The 21,322-nt window shown below is 43.2% G+C and overlaps 1 protein-coding gene across 1 annotated transcript in view; it reads left to right on the forward strand.

The window, feature by feature from the left end:
• The window catches only part of LOC121861343, a 90,727-nt gene extending 81,019 nt beyond the window's left edge, over window positions 1-9,708 (forward strand). The window contains exons 4-5 of the mRNA XM_042358992.1: window positions 8,927-8,946; window positions 9,538-9,708. Coding sequence (XP_042214926.1) covers window positions 8,927-8,946; window positions 9,538-9,708 — 191 coding nt within the window. The remainder of the gene's footprint in view (window positions 1-8,926; window positions 8,947-9,537) is intronic.
• The last annotated feature ends 11,614 nt before the right edge of the window (window positions 9,709-21,322 follow it).

Here is a 21,322-nt window from a genome sequence, read left to right on the forward strand (position 1 = left end):
TGGATGGTACTTAAGCTGATCAGTTGAATGGTAGTTATAATTTAATGTGTGTGATTGAATGGTGTTTGTGGTTGAGTGATGGGTAAGGTTAAATGGTGGTTATAATTTAATGGTGGTTTAGTGGTGGGTAAGGTTTGAATGGTGGTTGTGGTTGAATGGTGGATAAGGTTGAATTGTAGTTATGGCTGAATGGTGAACATGATTGAATGATGTCGATCTGGGATAAATAAAGTCGCATTGAAAGTCAGGTCTCGACTCGAACGCTGAGAGGTTCCTGCTCTGATGAACATATACCGTACCACATCACACCACATCACACCACCTCACACCACCTCACATCACACCACACCACACCACACCACACCACACCACACCACACCACACCACCTTCCGTGTATTCATTGCAGTGGAATAATTCGTGTGTCCGTGGGTGCATAATCTTATCATTCTGGTCTCCCTCACCTACACGTGTTTGGCTCTCTCTCTCTCTCTCTCTCTCTCTCACACACACACACACACACACACACACACACACACACACACACACACACACACAGTAAATGTTTACCTTCGATCTCGTAAACTGTTTATAAATCCTCCCGTGATGTATTTGATAACGGGACAATAGGAATTAGAGAGGTTTTGATACCATGTTTTTTTTTACCACATGGAAGTGTGAGTTTATAGATTTACATTAATAAAAAGGAAGGTTTTCGGAGGTTTTCTCTAGTCGTTTTCATCCTCTTCCTTTCATCTCGTCTGTTCTTTCTCCTCCTTCGCCACTTGTTTTTCTCCCCCTCTTCTTCCTCCTCTTCCCCTTCTTCTCCTTGTAATTATAGTAATTATCATCATTACTAATCTCTCCCCACCTTTGAGAACCCGTAATCGTGTGTGTGTACGTACGTTCGTGTGTGTTCGTGTGACTGTGCAAGTGTGTGTGTGTGTGTGTGTGTTTTTGTATGGTTGTGTGCATGTGTACGTGCGTGTGGTTCTGTATGTGTGTGCGAGCGCGCGCCCCCGCGAGTGGCTTAGTGCATGTGTTCGAGTGGCTGTATGTTGTGTACGTGCGTGTGTGTACACGTACGTGTGTGTACGTGCGTGTGCCTACGTGCATGTGTGTGCGCGCGCGCGAAGGGGTACATGACGTGGTGGCGGGCGCGTGCGGGGGAGGAAGGCGACCATTATCCTATTGGTGGTAAGGTTGGGTAGCACGTCTGGAGGCGGCACCACCACCAACTGCTCGAGAATTCCGACAATTACCCTGTTGTGAGCTGGCACTTACACGCTCATGAAGATTAAACATCGTTCTCTTCTACATTTTTCTGCCCCTGGAGAGCTGCAAGAAGCTCAGTGGGATGATGACCTGTAATGGCATAATGCCTCGCTTAATATACGGCAGGATATACGGTGCGGGTTTGAAATGCCTGCTTGATGAATAGTACATATCCACTTATTTTTAGTAGGTATCATCTCGCGCTTGGCTTCTCGCGCTCTTCACTTGTCTTCTATCATTTTTCCATATTTTTCTCGCTTGTCTTTGAGGTTTATGTACTCCGTGATCCACGTCATAAGAGTGCAGGAGAGGGGTGGAGTAGACAGTGTCGTCACCTACGTTTGCTATGTACAGTCACCCAAAAAAGTCCTGTTGCGAACCATGAACCCCGAGATTCAGACTCGTGAACCCGAAGCAGTAGACACTGATGCATTATACTGTCCATAAATGCTTCGGATTCAAGAGTCTGAATCTCGTGGTTCATGGTTCGCAACAGGACTTTTTTGGGTGACCGTACGCAAGGAGGCAGCGTAGCCGGCACTGCACTCATCTCCTTTCACTTTCCCTAACTATAAAGTCAGCTGCCCATTCACAGCAGGGTGAACTGGGGGTGCCCTTGGCGCGAACCAGCGACCTTAGGACAGGAAGCGAGCCCTGTATCCTCTCTGCCGTCGCTTCCTTAACTGTATTTACTGTAGTTTGACTGAGTAAGGCTTGACTATGGTTGTTGAACATATACTGTTACAAAAGACCAAAGATACCCCCGAGTTCCTGACCTCCTGAGCGTCATAGTCAGAACAACTTTTAATTCTTTGTTCGTTCTACTGTAACAAAGGTAAAGGATCATAGTTCAGGCAGGAGCGTTTTTGTTCAAATTCAACATTTTATTGGATAGTTTATTCTATAAATGGTGGAGAGAAAGATCGTGTGTGTGTGTGTGTGTGTGTGTGTGTGTGTGTGTTTTGACCAAATAAATTTACTGTTAAGAGTTGCACGGTATAATACTGAACATCTGTTCCTCACCCTTAATAGTGTTGGACTTGTACTTTTCTACATGATTCATTTGCTTATTATGTCTTAGAACACGAAGTTGTTAACCACGAGAGAAACTTGTAACAGCACCGTTGATGAGTGTGGCCACCTGGACGGTGGTGTGATGTGGTCACAGCTGACAACCTCTGTAATGCGCCAGTTTACATTTAATATGACAAGACTTATGATAACTCTTTCTGAGATTCCCCTGTGATGTCCTTTAACGAAGATTTTTTAGTACTTTTTTTTTACTTCTATCTCCTCAGTCATTCTCTTAAACAAATCATCGAGGATTTATAAAACTTTCAACCTTTGTTTTGTTCATTCCGTAGTCCAGTTTTTTCCCGCCTACACACCGTCCAACACTTTGGGTCCTCAACCTAACGATCAGCACGACACTCCATAACTACAACTATTTCAGCCATTAGTTATCAAGGCTCACTTCTCCCTAGCCGGCAACGTGTTCTCCCAATGGTGTTCTGTATGTATCGTTCTCTCGCCGCCATGTTTACTGAGCCCACCACCAAAACAATGCCAAAAATTCACCTCATTTTCATGGTTTATCTTGTAGGTAGTGTTCTTGGATCACCTGAAGAATCTCCACCCCGGTTTATGTTTCACCTAAAGATTAACCACCCTAATATTGATTGGAGGATAGATAAGGTTATTGTTAGGGTGGTTAATCTTCAGGTGAAATAAACCGGGGTGGAGATTCTTCAGGTGATCCGTGTTCTCAAAAGTGGTCCGTTTCTAAAGTGACTGACCGCGTCTTTATAACCATTAAGTGTAATGCGTGAGATAAATTGTTTGTTACCTGTCTATTATCTTCTCAAGTCTGTGTGATTATAATCGTGAAGTCTTTAAACAGAGGTGGGGGACGACATTTTTTTATTTTTTTATTTATTTATATTTATTTATATTTATTTATTAGAATTCTGGGGAGTTTTTAAGTTCCAGTTGGCTAAGGACTTGAGAACCATTAGGGTCGAGAGACACAAGGTACAGATATCGGCCAATGAGAATCACGGAATGTTAGGTCGAATTTGCTTGTGATAGGTTTGTATTTTTGCGGCCCAGCCTTTAAAGTCTAGAGGCTTACGCCCGGAGTTTTAAACACCCTCATCAACGGAAGAGGGTGTTTAAAACTCCGGGCGTAAGTGTTTGTCCTGTCCGTTCGTCTGTCTTTCCGTCCGTCCTGGCCGTCGTTGTAGTGTTCACTTTATATCAAATCAACTTTTCCCTCCAGCAAGTTTCTTTAAAATATTGATACTTAGCACAACTATTTTAGAGGGATATTATATGTGACTAATAATCAGGCCATGTAAGGGGTTTAGCAGGAATATAGATTACTCGTTTATGTGTTCACTTGTTTGGTATATGGAAATTGACCTGGAGACAGTTAAGGGGATTGCAGTACCTACCTGTAGACTTTTTATTATACCGAGTGTTGCCCCTTTTGGGACGCTTTGATTGGTTAGCTCATTTCACCTTCATCGCTTATACATGTACTGTGAAGGAGATTGGGTTGTGCTAAGGCCATGGAATCACATGTATACTCCCACTCCAGCTGTTGTCTATCCTTCCTGGGCAACACGATGATCTCATAATTAAGAGCCTGGTGTGTCTGGTGTGGAGCTATGAGGTTGTGTGTGTTTGTATGTGACCAGGCCTCATGGGTGTCGTTTACTTCATTTTCTTACCATCTCTCCGAGGAGCCATCAGCAAGGACCAGAACATCACGTTGATATGTTCTCGCATTACCGCAACCACTCGTGTGTAGTGCGGATAGAGGCGGTGAGGTGAAGGGCTGTCCCACCAGAGGGTTTTATAGGTCAAGGCGATATACTAAAGAAGATATCGGGTCGGCCAGTATGGGAAGCTCGGAGGCGGGGACTCTCTAAATCAGTCACCATACAGTACAGGTACTTCTTTCTCGGGTGCGGCTGAAGCCATCAGTGTGACGAGTGAGCTAGTTTGTGGTCTGTTTGGAGGCGGTAGTCTGGCTGTTAAGGATGTGAGTGGCTGCCTGATGTGGGTGGCTGCCTGAGGTGGGTGGCTGCCTGAGGTGGGTGGCTGCCTCAAGTGGGAGGCTGCCCGGTGCGGATGGCTGCCTGGTATGGGTGGCTGCCTGATATGGGTGGGCTGCCTGGTATGGGTGGGTGCCTGGTATGGGTGGCTGCCTGGTGTGGATGGCTGCCCGATGAACAGTTGATGGTACATTCCTGAAATCTTTATGAGACTCCTTGCGTGATTTTTATTGCCATTTCCTTAGATACTACGTAGAGGAATAGGACTGGCGGCAGAGTGATGTGGGAGGCCGTCTGGGTATCTGTTCCTCACCAAGACAAAATGGTCAGTTATCCCGGGAGAAGAGAAGGTTTAGCACTGTTGGGAGTCTGGATTTGTAGGAACTCATCGTTCTCCCGCAATTTGTGACTGTCGAAGTTCAGGACACACACCAGGAAGTATTCGTTAACCTTGGTACGGAAGGATACTGCGTAAAGGGGTACAAGGCGTCGTGGGCATCAAGGATAACATATTTCTTCCAATTAGTGTCATCATCCGTCATAATTTAGAGTTAGAGATACACCAGGCATGTGAATTTAATCTTTCGTGGACTGTGTTTCTTAACTCACCGCGTCTGTCTTTTCGGGAAAGTTTTACGTCACAGAATTCTTAGGGAGGACTTTCAAGCTTTACAATTGGATTTCTTTTTTTTTTGTATAAATTGTAACTGGCTTAAATTTTTATCTGTGGTCTTGAGGAGTGAACCATACTTGATTCTATCACTCTGTCTTACTCCCTGACCACTTTACACACTTCACCATTACTTCTTATTGAATGGTGGTTTTAATTTTCTTGCTCACCATAGTTAATTACCGAGGCCTCAATGACACCGTCTGTACCCTGCCGTCACCCCACTGAGACACTCACTCAGTCAAATTCCCTATGTGGTCACTCTCCATGTACCCTGTCGACAGAAGACCACTTACAACCCCCATTTTAGTAAATAGTGAACATAGTACGTATCGTTCACAAGCAACACGGCAGTTAGCTTCATTTAGTACTGTTCGCCACACCAGCTGAGTTAATGTGTCGGTATCAGCTGCGTCATCTCCAGCCCCAGCGGTTTTTGTCACTGCTCTGTACATGATTAGTATTATAATATATTCAGAATATTTAACGGACTACTCTAAATATTGCGACTCTTCCATTGTTCAGTGTGGAAGAAGTGTAGACTGTGTATATATTATGAGTAATGGAAACAGTATGAATATGAAATTTAACTACCGTATGTTGTAGTAAGTGAATAGTAGAATTATTATGATCGAGGGCACTTGAGTGCTTGTTATCATGAAAACATGTAGACGGGCGGAGTAAGTGAGAGCCCCTGGAGGCGACACGCTATACCCCAACACTGGTGTCGGATTGCTGGGGAACAGTGACGCCTCAGTCCATGGGGGAGGAATCTTACACCCTCCCGCTGCTCCTCCTCTCCGTACTGCCCCTATGATGGCTTAGTCCAAGGGTAAAAACTCCTACAGTCCCTCCCCCATCCTTTCCACACTCCAGGATGGCTCAGCGTACATGAAGAGTCCTACACTCCCATCTTTCCCCCACACCCCATCCTTCCCACACCCCAGGATGGCTCAGCGTACATGAAGAGTCCTACACTCCCATCTTTCCCCCACACCCCATCCTTCCCACACCCCAGGATGGCTCAGCGTACATGAAGAGTCCTACACTCTCATCGTTCCCCCACACCCCATCCTACCTACACTCCAGGATGGCTCAATGTACATGAAAAGAGTCCTACACCCTCTCCCATTCTTCTCACAGCCCTAATAATGGCTCAGTCCATGGGGAAGAATCCTGCCACTCCCCTCTCCTTCTCATTTTACACCAGTCATAGCTCAGGCTTTAGAAAGATGCATCCTACAACCTTCAGGCTCCCTCCTTTTTTTGCTGCCCAGTTCACGAGGAAGGATGATAACTTATCGATGATGGAGAGTGCTACACACACCCTGCCCCCTCCCGCCCTCTTGCCTCAGTTTAATTAAGGGGAAGGGTCCTACATCCTTCTCACTCCTTCATTCTAACAAAGGACCAGGTCCCACTCCTTCATTCTACACAAGGATCAGGTCCTACATCCTTCCACTCCCTTCTATCCAAGGATCAGGTCCCACTCCTTCATTTTATACAAGGATCAGGTCCTACATCCTTCCACTCCCTTCTATCCAAGGATCAGGTCCCACTCCTTCATTCTATCCGAGGACTAGATCCCACTCCTTCATTTTATACAAGGATCAGGTCCCACATCCTTCATTCTAGCCGAGGACCAGATCCCACCCCTTCATTCTACACAAGGATCAGATCCCAAATCCGTCCCACTCCTTCATTCTACCCGAGGATCATTCCCTTGTCAGTTCACGCACCTTAAAAACATGTTTTTGTCTCAACGTGAAACAATAAAACTTTACGACTAGATGGAGTCCGGCATTCTCTGGAGGTCTGTGTCTCCCTCTACACATAAACCTTCTAGGGACGATAAGTCTTCTGTTTTAAATTAAATTCTCATGATATTAGTTAAGAATGTTCCTCTAAGTAAGGTCTCGTATGGGAGGGTACTTCTTGACCTGCTTGTGATGCTGTTTTACCATTATTAGAGCGAACTCATCACTGGTAATGTCACCGTCTTTGGAAACACCCACACACACATATAGTTTAGTCAGCTTAATTTCTCCCCGCACCGTTACTAACAGACCCACGCTAAACGCAGCTATAATAACCAGTTCTTGGTTGTGTTTGTACTTTACAACTACTTGTATTTTGTTGAAACAAAAACCAGGTAACTCAAGTATTTTTTTTTACAGTACTTAGTATTGTTAACTACTACTGTCAAAATACAAATAAATTAATTACCCTTTCAATGGTCTTTATCAAACTTTGTTATTTATCTCGCTTTTTCACAAAAGAAAAATCTCTTTTGGAGTCTTTTACTATTTACCCACCATACCGACTTATGCATAACTTATAGCTTACACCACTCTTCATGCAATCGTTTCCACACTTCTGAACTCTTAACTCAACCTCCTCAGTTCTTATTTTAAAGTTCACCTTTCTTGATCAGCACTCGACATTGTCTTAACCAAGTAATTTGTTGGACTTTATCTGTTTAGATTTCATTACGTTGGAAAAGGTGATGTTCCTGATGAAATACTAGGAAGCGTCACAGGTGAACACACACAAGGGAACTTTTCAACTGTAGATCCTTTGGTCCTGTCATTTCCTTCATCCAGTCTCTGCTACTGCTAACATTGTCACCCCGGGGCCCTGTAATGGTGGCGCGTGGTGTGTCTTGTGTGTTGATCTCGGTCTGTAGCCGTCCATCTGGAACTCTCCTTGACCAGCTCCTGTAGCTCAAGCGGCAAAGGGGATCAGTTGGCGTAGTCGGAAGACAGCATCTTCCGCTGCGTTACCCTTCACGCCGTGCTGGAGGCTTGCTGCTCGCTGCATCATCTCTGTGCCACCTGAAAGGTCAGGACCAAGATAGGTGCGGGTAGGGGAAGGGTTTGGAGGGGAGGGTGTAGAAGGGTCATTCTGAGGTGACGGCAAGGAGGAGTCTCCTAGTCAAAGGGATAGAAGGGATATAATCCTACAGAAAAACTGGAATAGGAAGGAGATGGTCTACTGCAGGAGAGTGTAAGGAGGGAGATGGGTCTTGTGAACGATGAGAAGGTTGTTATATAAGATTTCAGGAGAGATGAGGGAAGGAGATGATAATAATTCATGGCATGAGAGACTTGGAGGAGGGTGAATCGGTCTTCAGGAGGGGTCAGGACTGTGATTAGTTTTCAAGACGAGAACAATAATTGAGTGTGATGGGTTGTCGTAAGGGTGGCAGAAGGAGGAGCGGCTTAATACTACTGTAGTTAGTTGGAGGGGTTTAGAGGACCACACACACACACGAAACTCATCAATATGCAGCCCAATCCCAAGAAAATACAGCTCGACCACCTACCTGCCTACTCGACCCTTACACCGCATTACGATTTTCTCTGAGGGATATGTTAAGTTAATTTCTTGTTTATTACCCACCACTTTGTGACGCAATAATTTTAACAGTATCTTCACCTGAGAATCACTGATGTGTAACACTTAAAAGATTATATTTTAGGTGACCGTTACTGTATTTTACTCGCGCGCGTGTATGTGTGTGTGTGTGTGTGTGTGTTTTAGTGTCATTTACTTTCATTTTGCTCATATGTGTGATTTTTTTTTATTCTGTGAAGTTATGAGTTAAATTCTGTAATTCCGCCCGTTGATGGAGTGCTTAAGGGATCGTTTATCGTATGTTACACCATCACCACACACACTGTAGTACGATGGTCACGTGGCTTCAGTCTGAATTAATCTCACACCATTGGTAACTTTTGTCATTCTACCCACAAGCATGACCTTAATTTTAACATCAAAGATTTTCATTCTAATATTTCATTTTTTTTTCTTTAATTTGTCTGTTTATCGGGATTTTATTTATCTTTGACATTTAGTGTACATGTAAGTTAAATAATGTGAAATGTGGTCAATACTCATACGATTTCTTTATTTTTGTTCCAGGGACGAAGAGGAAAAAAGATGTGAGTACTGTTTCATTGTTTGTAATATTAAGTATTTATATGATAAGTTGAGATGAACTTAGGTGCCTCGAGGTGTATATGCTGTAGGTATACATAGGTTTTCAGTAGGATATGTTTACTGATATTCTGAGTTGGGTATGTTTTCTGTACTGGCATCTTAGTTACCTGTACTTTCATTTGTTCTTGTCTCAGTACTTTTTTGAGGTACTGGGGTTTATAATGGACAGTGAAAAGGATAATTTATCATAAGTAATTAATGATTGATAGAGGATCTGATCAACAAATTTTCCTCATTTACCTTGAACAGTGAAGGATTATGTACTGTATATTAACTGTTATTAGCGTCTGAAAAATATAATCATGTGGGAATAATTTGATCATTAGGGTGATGTTTACATTTTTTTTTCATTCTAAAGAATTTAAAGTTTGGGAGGATCATTGTATCTTGTGATTATCTGATAGACGATGATAATGATTGTGAGTTCTTAAGTGAAATGCTGAAGTAGTCGGGAAAATTATATGGAGTGAAAAACAGTAAATTAAGTGATGAGTTTGATGAAGGTAGTATAACTGGCCTCTCCTCCCCCACAGGGTCTCGACGGGCCGGAGATAGACAGTGGACCTCCACAACAATGGGTAAGTGTATACAATGGCGGCGTCTGGGGGATTACCCCCATCTGTACACACGCCTGGCTCATTCACCTCCACTATACTGCCCTCACGTCGCCGTCTATGTTGTTGGGCTGCTTCTTCATCCACTAGTCGAAATATTTTTTATATCGTTCAATAATACACTTGTCCTCTCTTCTTGATCGCCTGTAGTGACTCTACGTAAAGCATATAATTTCTACAACACTAAAAGCGTTTGATAAAAGACTTACATAGCGATAAACATAAGTGTGTTACGTAAACAAAGCTGTGGCCTTCAGGCGGGTGCAGTTTAACAGTGTTGCAGCCTAGCAACGCTTATGTTTACTCTTGAATTTGATCTTGTTTATCCTGTGGATATTGTTGATGGTTATAGCGAGAGCGCATGATGCTTGGCCTCTATATTGCCTGGTGTGTGTCATGCGAGACCCTCTGAACCCTGGTAAAAAGTAGCGGAGCTGGGTAGTGTGGGCAGGTCTGGCACGTTCACCCTCCGCCAAGCACGTCACTTCCCATACACAGTTAATGTTATTGTAGAAGAAAGTCATCACGGGAGAGGGAGGAGAATCTTCATGCGGTAACTCACAGATATGAGACTTTTATTGGATTTGTCTGTCAGCTGGAGAACGAAGACTACTCTACTGCCTCGGCTCTTTGGTCATAACCTTAAAGATTCCACTAGCAGGTTTTTTATTTTATTTATTTATTTTTTTATTTGAAAATCCACCGGCCTTTGGGTTTTCCTAAGGTGTTGATCTAACGTGAAAGTATGAGTGGGGGGGGTGGAGAGTATTCTTGGCGTGTTGCTAGAGTGACCAAGTGGTGTTTTGGTTATACTGAACCTACTGTTGAAGGAAAAACAAAATCTTAGTAATCTTGTCTTTTTTCTCTATTACCCAAGAGTCAAAAGTTAGTGGAAGTGTTACATTTGTACTCGTAACACACTTAAAGCTAGAGTCAAACTTGTGGCAGTAGGAGTTATTAATAATACCGTCTGATAGAATCATCCACGGTGCTCAGTCATGTGTCGGGGTATTTAATCTGGGTGCTTGTTGACCTATCAGAGAGTAACCAAGTACCTCATGAATATTATTGTCTTTGTGTGATTAACATATCGCCTGTGAGGGAAGTGTTCGTTCTCTTCTCTTTCACACACACACACACACACACACACACACACACACACACACACACACACACACTAATTTCAAAACTACATTAACTCCATAAGTGATCAAACAATTGGAAATCGAACGACAGGTCACCAAGGAAAAATATATTTAATTAAATCGTCAACAATATCGAGTTTTCAATCAGATAACCCTCGTGTGTGTGTGTGTGTGTGTGTGTGTGTGTGTGTGTGTGTGTGTGTGTGTGTGTGTGTGTATTGTTAAGGTGTACAGGTAAGACGGGTAATTTCACTTCACTTCACTTGTTGTTCATTAAAATTCCGACCCTCGTGAGTATGACTTTGAGACCCCAAAGTTTGAGTAACTATTAGCTTGTAATGAGTTCAGAATTAGTGCCGCTGCTGTGTTCAAAGTTGTTCCGCGGTTGTTGGCTTCTTCATTAGAGTGCGTATTAACATTGTGTAAATGGTGCGGGTGTGTGGAGTGTGTATAGTGTGTGGTGGAGTGTGTCCGCGGTTGTTGGCTTCTTCATTAGAGTGCGTATTAACATTGTGTAAATGGTGCGGGTGTGTGGAGTGTGTATAGTGTGTGGTGGAGTGTGTGTGTGTGTGTGTGTGTGTGTGTGTGTGTGTGTGTGTGTGTGTGTGTCGTTGTAGTAAGTGTTGCAGTAGAGTGTAGCATGAGTATGTGTGTGTGTGTCTCGTTGTAGTAAGTGTTGCAGTAGAGTGCGTAGCATGAGTATGTGTGTGTGTGTCGTCGTCGTTGTAAGTGTTGTAGTAGAGTGCGTAGCGTGTGAGAGTGCGGGTGCTGGGTGGAGCCTCGACAGTGACTTTACGCCATATTTCATGCAGTTTTGCCCGCGGCCCCCAAACGGAGGCTGTCAACTTTGGGTGTAAATATTGTACTCGGTTCATTAAGGGTGGTCGTAATTAACACGTGTGCCCGGCTTAACGAGTCCCAACAGCGAGAACTGTGCTCGTTTAGGCTCATTTTTGCCCAGTAGAGCGTGAAACTCCCACACCCCAGAGAAATGGAGTGCACCCCGAGTTGCAATGGCCAAATAAAGGGGAGGGGAGAATCTTTGTTATGCTATAGTGGCGGGAGGAAGGGAGGGGAGAGGACCGGGAAAGAGGGGACAATCTGTAAGGGGTTGAGGGGGCCCAAGGGCTGTCTCAAGGTAGAGGTGCTTCATTCCCTCTCACTTCCCCTCTCTTAGTGGTGCATCATCCCTAACCCCCTCACCCCTCTCACAAGGTAGTGGTGCCTCATCCCCTCCCATCACCCCTCTCACAAGGTAGTGGTGCCTCATCCCCTCCCATCACCCCTCTCACAATGTAGTAGTGCCTCATCCTCACCCCTCACCCCTCTCACAAGGTAGTAGTGCCTCATCCTCACCTCTCCTCACAGTGTAGTAGTGCCTCATCCCTCCCTCACACCCCTGTCACCCCTCTCACAGTGTAGTAGTGCCTCACCCCTCTCCCCTCCGTCACCCCTCTCACAAGGTAGTAGTGCCTCATCCTCACCCCTCTCCCCTCTCACAATGTAGTAGTGCCTCAGCCTCGCCCCTGTGATTCAGTAGTCAGTGAGGCCTACCAAGGGACAACCTATTTAGTCAGTGTTTACGAATACCACCTGGACGACTGAGTATGAGGGTATCTGGCTGGTTGCTTCCTCAAGATCCCCACGTCGATGTTTCTTATATTTTCCTGATAACTAATCTCGGGGCGGTCTTTTATACACTTGTCCTCGTGTTGTCCTCCTCCTACTGCATATATATTGGCTTCATAGTGCACATCTGTTTGACCTTGTTGGTGTAGTGAATCATAATTTTTTTTTTCATACGCAGTTACCAGACAGTGTTTTTTTTTCCTTTTGGTTTATCTCTCTTATCTCTTTGGTCTACACTCAGCTGATAAGGAGTATACGAGTGCTTGTAAACGCTTTCCCGGAAGTTAAGTGTTGAAGTGAGTCGGTGTAAACGGTACTGTAGGTATTCATAGTGTATAGTTTGTAAAGTGTGGTGATGTTACGTGTGGTGTGAGGACGCGGCAGGGAGAGTACCAGGACCTCGATGATACCGTCACTCATGTTATTAACTTGACCGAAGCGAGATGTTTAACTTATGAGTAATATATTTAAGGTTAGGTTAGGTCAGACATGCTGATATGACTAATGTTGTATCAGCCGTTGTAATTACACAGAAATATATATTTTGTTCCTTTATTCATTAATATAAAGTCAACAAGGGGTGTAGTGGAGCGAAGCCGTAAAGCTCCTCGGCGGGCCGTCGTAAAGTGAGGGGCTGCCAAGTGACAGTGAGCAGTGCCACTGGCCCGTCCTTACTCACCTCCTAACACACGCCTGGGGATACTCGGGGCGCGTGGCTCTCTGTCCTGGGGGGCGTCTTGCTGCCTGATCCATACTAGTGTGGATCGTGTTTGGATCTTGTGTGGGTAGTGTGGATCCAGACACCGTAGATCGTGTGTGTGTGTAACGTGGATCTTCAGGGGTGGGTGTTGTCTTGCCTTGCTGCCTCCTACACCAGATAGCGTGAAGATCATGTGCCGTGCTGTGTGGCTCAGATGTTATTGGTACTGTGTCTTGCTGTGTTGCGTTTAGGTGCTATATCCCGGTGTGTGTGTGTGTTCCGTGTGAGGCTTGAGTGTTGCGGATCTGTGTTTCCTCTGAGGTGTTGTGTGTATAGTATTTAAGCCAGTGCTGTTGGGTCTTGTGGGTGTATTGTCTGTAGTGTTGGGTGTATTTGACTATTTTAGGTGTAGTATCTGGTGTTGAGGAGTGTTGTAGATGGTGTTTAATATTTTGTGTTCTATTGAATTCATACATCTTTTAGGGGGGCGGGGCGATATACCGGGGAATAATGGTCTGTCTGTCTTTCTGTTTCTGTCTGTCCGTCCATACGCGTGTTTACTGTATACATCCGTCTTTCCCTGTTGTTTATGAGCAGAATTAAAGCAAAAAAGAAAGAAAGAAAGCGTAGAGCAGTGACATTTTTGGGGGGCTTATATTATTATAGGTGGGAGTTTTAAGGAAGATAGGAGTGGATAGGTGGGAGTTTGGCAGTGAGACGAGGAGAGACACTAACAGGTTCCTGAAGCCTCGTCAGGACTCTTCACCCCCCCATCTCACCTCTCCCGCCCCTACCCAACCCTAACCCCCCTCCTCTACCCCCCTCTCCCCCCCCCCCCTTCCCCTCCCTTCATGATACTCTCAGTGATAACGTATATTATTACTTCCATCTCCCTCAACTCCTTTGCTTCCATTTATTTATTTATTTATTTACTTTTTTTTACGAGTTTAAACAACTTGGGTCCGCCTTGGGGGTCACTTAACCTACTGCTGTGGCGATAGAAGGTGTTGCCATGGTGTTGGTTCATAATCAGGGAAGTATTGGTATATTGTGAAGCTCAGGAGAAGTTTAAATGACTAAGATAATATGATCAAGGGAAAGAATGATCTGCGTTTCATCCATGCGTATAAACTCTACTGGTTGGCTATTCATTAATTTTAGTGAGATGGGTCGCTTAATATGAAAACCACCACCACCCTCTTGTGTGTGTGTGTGTAGTATTATGTGCGTGCGCCATTGTTGTATTAATCACGGGAGGAATTTTTTTTTTTATGTTAGAGGAAATTAAGAGCACAAATGTAACACACCAAAAACAATGTCATCGAGGCAAGAGTTCAGGAGATAATGTGTAAATTTTGCCAAGTTAAAGACTGGCTGGCATGATGAGCGACACACTATTGTACAACATGTCACTTTTGCATCTAGTAAATATGTTATGAAGTGAGTTAGTGACTAATTCCTTGGATCCTTGTTTTGGTTCGGTAGATATTGTTGAAAAAATACACAGTGGTTATTGTTGTGGAAAGATGAACATTACGACGATAAAGAATAAATGGTGGTGTCTCTACATGATTAATATTTTGTGGTTTATAATATTTGAGGTAAAAAATATTAATGATATTTTACAGTGGTAAAAGGTTATGCTTATCACTGCTGCCATGAATATAAAAATAAGGTAAAGTAATATAATATTTCCTGTATTTTATTTATATGCAAAAATTTTAATAATGTGTGTGTGTGTGTCTGTGTGTGTAATTGATTTTTTTCTTTTTGCCACTTACAGCGCCTAGTTTATTGTGCACCCCTACTCATCCTGTGAGCGGTAGCGCAAAAGGATTAGAGTAACGATCACAAAGGGTGTGCATAACAGACCCCAGTGGTCAGGATATTATGGCATTGAATGTTAGAATATTTCAAATACACTGTTTGTATAGTCCTTTACATAGAGGGTGACTTACTCACAAATGCGTGAGTACAGTAGTGTGAGGCAATATGTTTGTCCGCACACATTGTTATTCACATTTGCCTAAGAGGTATTCAAGCACGTTGTGTATTTGGTTCTATACGTGGGAATTGACTTAGCTACTAAGTGAAAAAGTGGCTACAATCTTAATATGTCCGATATCTACCACTAGAGATAAAGTGTTGTGCCATTTCGCACACAGTGTGCTTGGACCTGTCCCTAAAAGGTTCTATCTTCACAGTCGAGGACGTAGTGATCGAGTGTGTGGTCATATGTCTGGCCAAATTTACATTTAGTTTCGTTCACATCTACTTGAGGGATATACTGCCAAAGGTACTTATATCCTAACTCTAGTCCAGCGGTTACAACATCTTGTAATCTACTGATCTTGTTAATTGTTTCATATATATGATTCACTTAATACATCTCATCTTGGTAAGCATTGGATTGACTAGTGCCTGTTTGCAATTGTCTGCTTGCGTCAAATTCATCTGCAAGTTTTTTCCTAATTACAGTTTTAAGGGTTCGTTTTGACAGACCCAGATTGTATTCATCAGTGTCTTTGTTAGACGAGAATTTGACGATGGCATCAACTCTGTCATAACCTTTGAGGCCTATGTGAGAGGGAATCCACAACAGTTTAATCTTGACACCCCGGTCAACAAGGTACGCATATTTGTGTCTGGCGTCAGAGACAATCGCTTGACAATTCAAGTAGAGGATGTCAAGGGCAAGTAGTGAAGAGAGAGATTCAGTGATGATGAGACTCACTGACGTAGTTTCAACAAATTCAATGAAACCTTCGTCACTGAGAGTATCATCAAACTCTATCTTGTGTGTGGGGGGGGACAAACAGATACTTGGAGTGACATTTATTTGTCATAGTCTTTGTAGGGTTGGGGGGGAGTGAGGATGCTGGGGAGGGTCATAAGACAGAAATTGGTAACACTGTCAGAGGCATAATTGGTTTGTTAAGCTATAGGCAGTTTTGTGAGATAGATATTTATTTAAGACAACCTGATGATATTTTATTGTGCTGGTAGTTCATGTGTATATTTCATGAACAAGGGAGAGAACTGTATCTCACTGTATTGTTTATTTATTACTATATTTCTATTTGTTTTACTATAGGGGGGTAGGAAGCCTAAAGTGAGAGACCACAACATGTGAAATGAACAAAATATATATTGTTGAACACTGGAATCTTCTATAAAATTCTGGTCAGTATATTTTGTTTATATATTTAATGCAACTGCTATATAATGCTAAACCCCAAAGAGTATTAAAAATGTTTACAACAGAACATAATTATTCATGAAATCCTGTAAATGTTGGGTCATATGTACAGTTGTAATATTTATCGGGGAATTCGCTTAATGTTTAATATAACTTATTTTCAGTTCTGTAAACAAAAGCCCTCTGTTACTAAAAGAAAATGATTAATGTGAATTGGACATTGGACGCGAAATCCATCCCTTTAAAATGTGTTGATACCTTACAAGTTGGAGTGAAGGAGAAATGACAGGTGGGAAGATAATGAGAGTGGCGTCTCTATACCAAAACCTTAAAGATATTTGATGTAAGATGTTTTGACTTGGGAGGAGATAGGATACACCATAAACACTGCAGTGTCCATGTTATCTATCTATCACCTTACTGCTCAAGCGTAAGCCAAGCTGTGCTCACGGACCAAGGATCTGTCAGCTTGTGTCATCCAAAGGTGTCACCGCTTCAAGTACGTTAGAACACTGTATGTGGACACTGATGACAGCATGATAAAAAAATTCGGGCCTCGGTTGTTTCCAGGAAGCAGAGGTCGTCGGCTAATATATACTTTGTAAGTAATGGGAATTATAGCAGTGAATGTCTTTTATCAGAGGTGAGGCTGTTTGTGTTTCCTGGAAGCAACTCTCGTCATGTTTAAATGTGACTTTGAATAATGATTATAAATCCTCATTGGGTTTAGTGCTCAGAGTACACATACTTGCAGATTTCTTCGATTTTGGAGCCTTGACCACACGCACGGTGGATAAATAGTAACAGATTTATTCGACTTGGCACTCAAACTACTCGGTGATACTATAGCCGGCGATCTACAAAGATATCTTTAGTCTAACCTGACCTAACCTAACCTAAATATCCTGTAGTAGCACCCACTACTCTGAGCCCGGCCGATTTTGAGACAGAACAGATTTGACCTCACCTTACACATGTTAAGTGATTTTTGTTGTTGATTTGTAGCCCAGATTACACCTTCGGGGGATATATTAATATTTATTCGACTTTCAGCTGAGATTATATACACTCCTACATAGGCAGTGGCCCCCATGCTAACTACGATGGTTCAACAACAACAAAAAAGTTTCTCTGCCCTGATGAAACCTGAACCCATGTCATGCCTTCCGACTGGCTGTGTTGTCTCTCTCTCTCTCTCTCTCTCTCTCTCTCTCTCTCTCTCTCTCTCTCTCTCTCTCCGCAAGAGTGTTAACGCCGCCGTCGTCTTTTCTCACAAGTTACCAAGGTTGCCTGGCGCCCGGGGGTGGGGGGTCGTCTTGGTTTCTTAAGGACGCGTACGGTAAAGATTTATAGAGACGCAGTGCTGTATTGGCTGCTCGGAACAAGTGGGACGATGTAGAGTAAGAAGGACTTCACGGGGAGCAAAATCCTATGCTTTTTTTTTATTTATTTTATTTTATTTTGTATATTTTTTTTTATTATCAGAAAGTTTATGAACAAGACTGATGCGGTAATATACCTTAATTACGTTGGTGATTTTTTTTCCCCAAGAAGTTTTTACAATTAGAGGTGACAGGTGAGTGTGGATTTAGGACTGATCGCCATAGTGGTTTTGGTCACGATAAATAGGTTAGGTTAGGTTAGGTTTAATAACGTATTAGTATAAAGCGTCGCCAAGAGGTTGAGTCAGTCTTGAGACCTTTGGATAACTGTTTCTTACCTTCGTCTGTGTGTGTGTGTGTGTGTGTGTGTGTGTGTGTGCAACCACTAGTATATATTTACCCCCTTTACAGTTTGTGCTACAAGAACCGATCCATTTAAAAAAAAAATATATATATATACATATACAAATATTATTAATCTTGTACCTCCATCATCCTGTCTCCTGCTGGCGCTCATAACACTGTGAGAGCTGCAGTGATCCGTATCCCTCACACACACACACACACACACACACACACACCGCTTGCTACTCATGTTGCTAGCCAGTGTAAAAGAATTTTCTATTTGTTGGTTCTAGAAATGAAGGCTTTTGAGACGTGTGAACTGCCTTAACTAAAACCACTTGGCATTCTTAGTAGCATTTATTTACTGTATGTATGTATGTATGTATGTATGTATGTATGTATGTATGTATGTATGTATGTATGTATGTTTTTCTTCGGCTATACTGTACTATATGACCCCCACCCTGTAAAAGCATCCCCGTTCAACGCTCCTAAGAAACAAACACTTACATTATGCTACGCCTCCAAGCCCAGTACACACACACACACACACAGCGCCGTTTGACTAATTTGTACACAAGTAGTAGACAAACTGCGTCAAATTGTGTGTGTGTGTGTGTGAACCTTAAAAGTACATGATCGATTATGTTGTCAGGGCAGCCTCCAGAACAACACGGGTAATGAGGTCGTTTCCTTATTGGTCTGTTTATCATTCCCATTGTTCGGCTTCCTACATCGTTTGCTGGTTGTTAAGGCGTCTGTCTGTCCGTCTGTCTGTCCGTCTGTTCATCATGGATTGACTTGTTCCCTACTGTATGTTCGTCCGTCTTCCCACCGTCTGTTTATGTTTTATCTGGAAGTATTTTTAGAATTATTATTATTTTTTTTTTTACTTCGTGAAAACAAATATCAATGGAGAGAATTGTATTAACTGTGGGTTTTGTTAGGTTAGGGTTGTTTGGGTTGGGTTAGGTTAGCTTGGATTAAGTTAGGGTAGTTAGGTTAGGTTAGGTTAGCTTGGATTAATTTAGTTTAGGTTAGGTTAGCTTGGATTAGGGTAGTTTAGGTTAGGTTAGCTTGGATTAAGTTATGGTAGTTTAGGTTTGCTTGGATTAAGTTAGTTTAGGTTAGGTTAGCTTGGATTAATTTAGTTTAGGTTAGGTTAGCTTGGATTAAGTTATGGTAGTTTAGGTTAGCTTGGATTAAGTTAGTTTAGGTTAGGTTAGCTTGGATTAGGTCAGTTTAGGTTGATCATAAGATGGGAGGTGAATCACTCGTATATATAAAATCACCGACCGAAAAAATTTTCCCTCTAGTGTAAATACAGATGTTCACTGGACACACACACACTCACTTTGCTAGGAATGACTAAACCCCCTTAAACTCTCTCTCTCTCTCTCTCTCTCTCTCTCTCTCTCTCTCTCTCTCTCTCTCGTGTGTATATTGGCAAACATGGGAAGTGGTCGCATTCCTCCCTCATTCAGGTGATATAGTACCTTGATCAGAGTTTATATTTGATTAAAGCTGTGCCCCAGGTAGATTGGGTTAGGTTAGGTTGAGTTGGGTTAGGTTAGATTGGGTTAGGTTAGGTTGAGTTGGGTTAGGTTAGGTTGGATTAGTTAAGTTGGGTTGGGTTAGATTAGGTTAGATTGTGTTGGGTTAGGATAGAATGTAATTGTGTTGGGTTAGGTTAGGATGTGGTGTGTGGAGCCGTGGGTCGTAGTAGCTAATTCACCACCATACATTAGTGTTGTGTTTCTCTTGTCTTCTACTGTTACATTGTGGCACTTGTTCTTGTTACTTGACTGATGTTACTCTTGTTACTTCCCTGTTATTACCCTTGTTACTTGTCTGATGTTTCCCTTGTTATTATTGTTACTTGATTGATTTTAGCGTCAGGAATGTAACGCATCTAAAAACAATAAGAATAAGAATATTGTTCGTTCGATCATAACGTTTACGCTCTCATGGGGTCTTAGTTTTTGTTATACGAATTCCTGACAGTCTTCATCCGTGCGTGAAATTACTAAGGAAATATTTTAATAGTACTTCGGTCTGGAGGGAAAAAGTCGATCCAGATACAAAAATAATAAACCTGTTATATATTTGTTTTTTTATAATGTGTTCTGATGGGAGTCTATCTGGACTTATATAATCAATATCGTATGTTTCACGGTTTCTTGTACATAATACACTAGGCGGTAAAGCGGTTGAGATTAATGAAGAGTAAATTTGGGCGAATGTGTAACAGGAGTAAAGTGGAGAGGGGGAATGTGGAGGAAATAGTAGTAGTTTAGCAAGACATTGGGAAGGTAATAGTGTGGCGATAGTATGTTGGCATTGTCAAGTTGGCCATAAGAGCAAGCTGGTGTAGTGGCTGGCCAACTTGTTACCGTGCTTCATGAGCATTACCAGTCACCAGACGATATGCAAGGCTACACTTTGTTCAGCCAAGTGAGGAGGCTCACCCTACCCTTCTGTAATTATGTAAACAAACACAAGTTTAATCTGGGCCATTACTGAGTAGCTGGGGAGCAGGACGACCCGTCCATCCTGACGAATGCACTCCATATTGCCCCTAAAGCCTGGAGGGATTAGGTTGAGATCCGCGTGTGATGGTGTTGCGGGTTACGGTGTGGGGCGCCCGAGGGCCATCAGTTAGCCCCAGTGCAGTTATAGTTTATTTATAACTTGATATCTCGTGTCGGGGCCGGGTCACTTTATGGTTCGTCGCTGCCTTTACCTCGCTCCCTGGTGGCACTGTGGCGGGCAGTTCACTGATCTCTGGTGGCACTGTGGCGGGGTAGTTCACTGATCTCTGGTGGCACTGTGGCGGGAGTAGTTCATGATCTCTGGTGGCACTGTGGCCGGGGTGGTTCACTACAGTCTCTGGTGGCACTGTGGCAGGGTAGTTCACCTGATCTCTGGTGGCACTGTGGCCGGGGTAGTTCACTGATCTGGTGGCACTGTGAGGGTAGTTCACTGATCTCTGGTGACACTGTGGCAGGGGTGTTAGTTCACTGGCTCTCTGGTGGCACTGTGGCGGGGTAGTTCACTGATCTCTACAAGTGACACTGTGGCGGGGTAGTTCACCCCAATCTCTGGTAGCACTGTGGCGGGGTAGTTCACTGATCTCTGGTGGCACTGTGGCGGCCAGTTCACTGATCTCTGGTGGCACTGTGGCAGGGTAGGTCACGCACTGATCTCTGGTGGCACTGTGGCCGGGTAGTTCACTGATCTCTGGTAGCAGCACTGTGTGGCAGGGTAGTTCACTGATGTCTCTGGTGGCGCATGGCAGGCTAGT

Source organism: Homarus americanus, unplaced genomic scaffold (assembly GCF_018991925.1).
Source record: "Homarus americanus isolate GMGI-L3 unplaced genomic scaffold, GMGI_Hamer_2.0 scaffold24260, whole genome shotgun sequence".
Taxonomy (NCBI): domain Eukaryota; kingdom Metazoa; phylum Arthropoda; class Malacostraca; order Decapoda; family Nephropidae; genus Homarus; species Homarus americanus.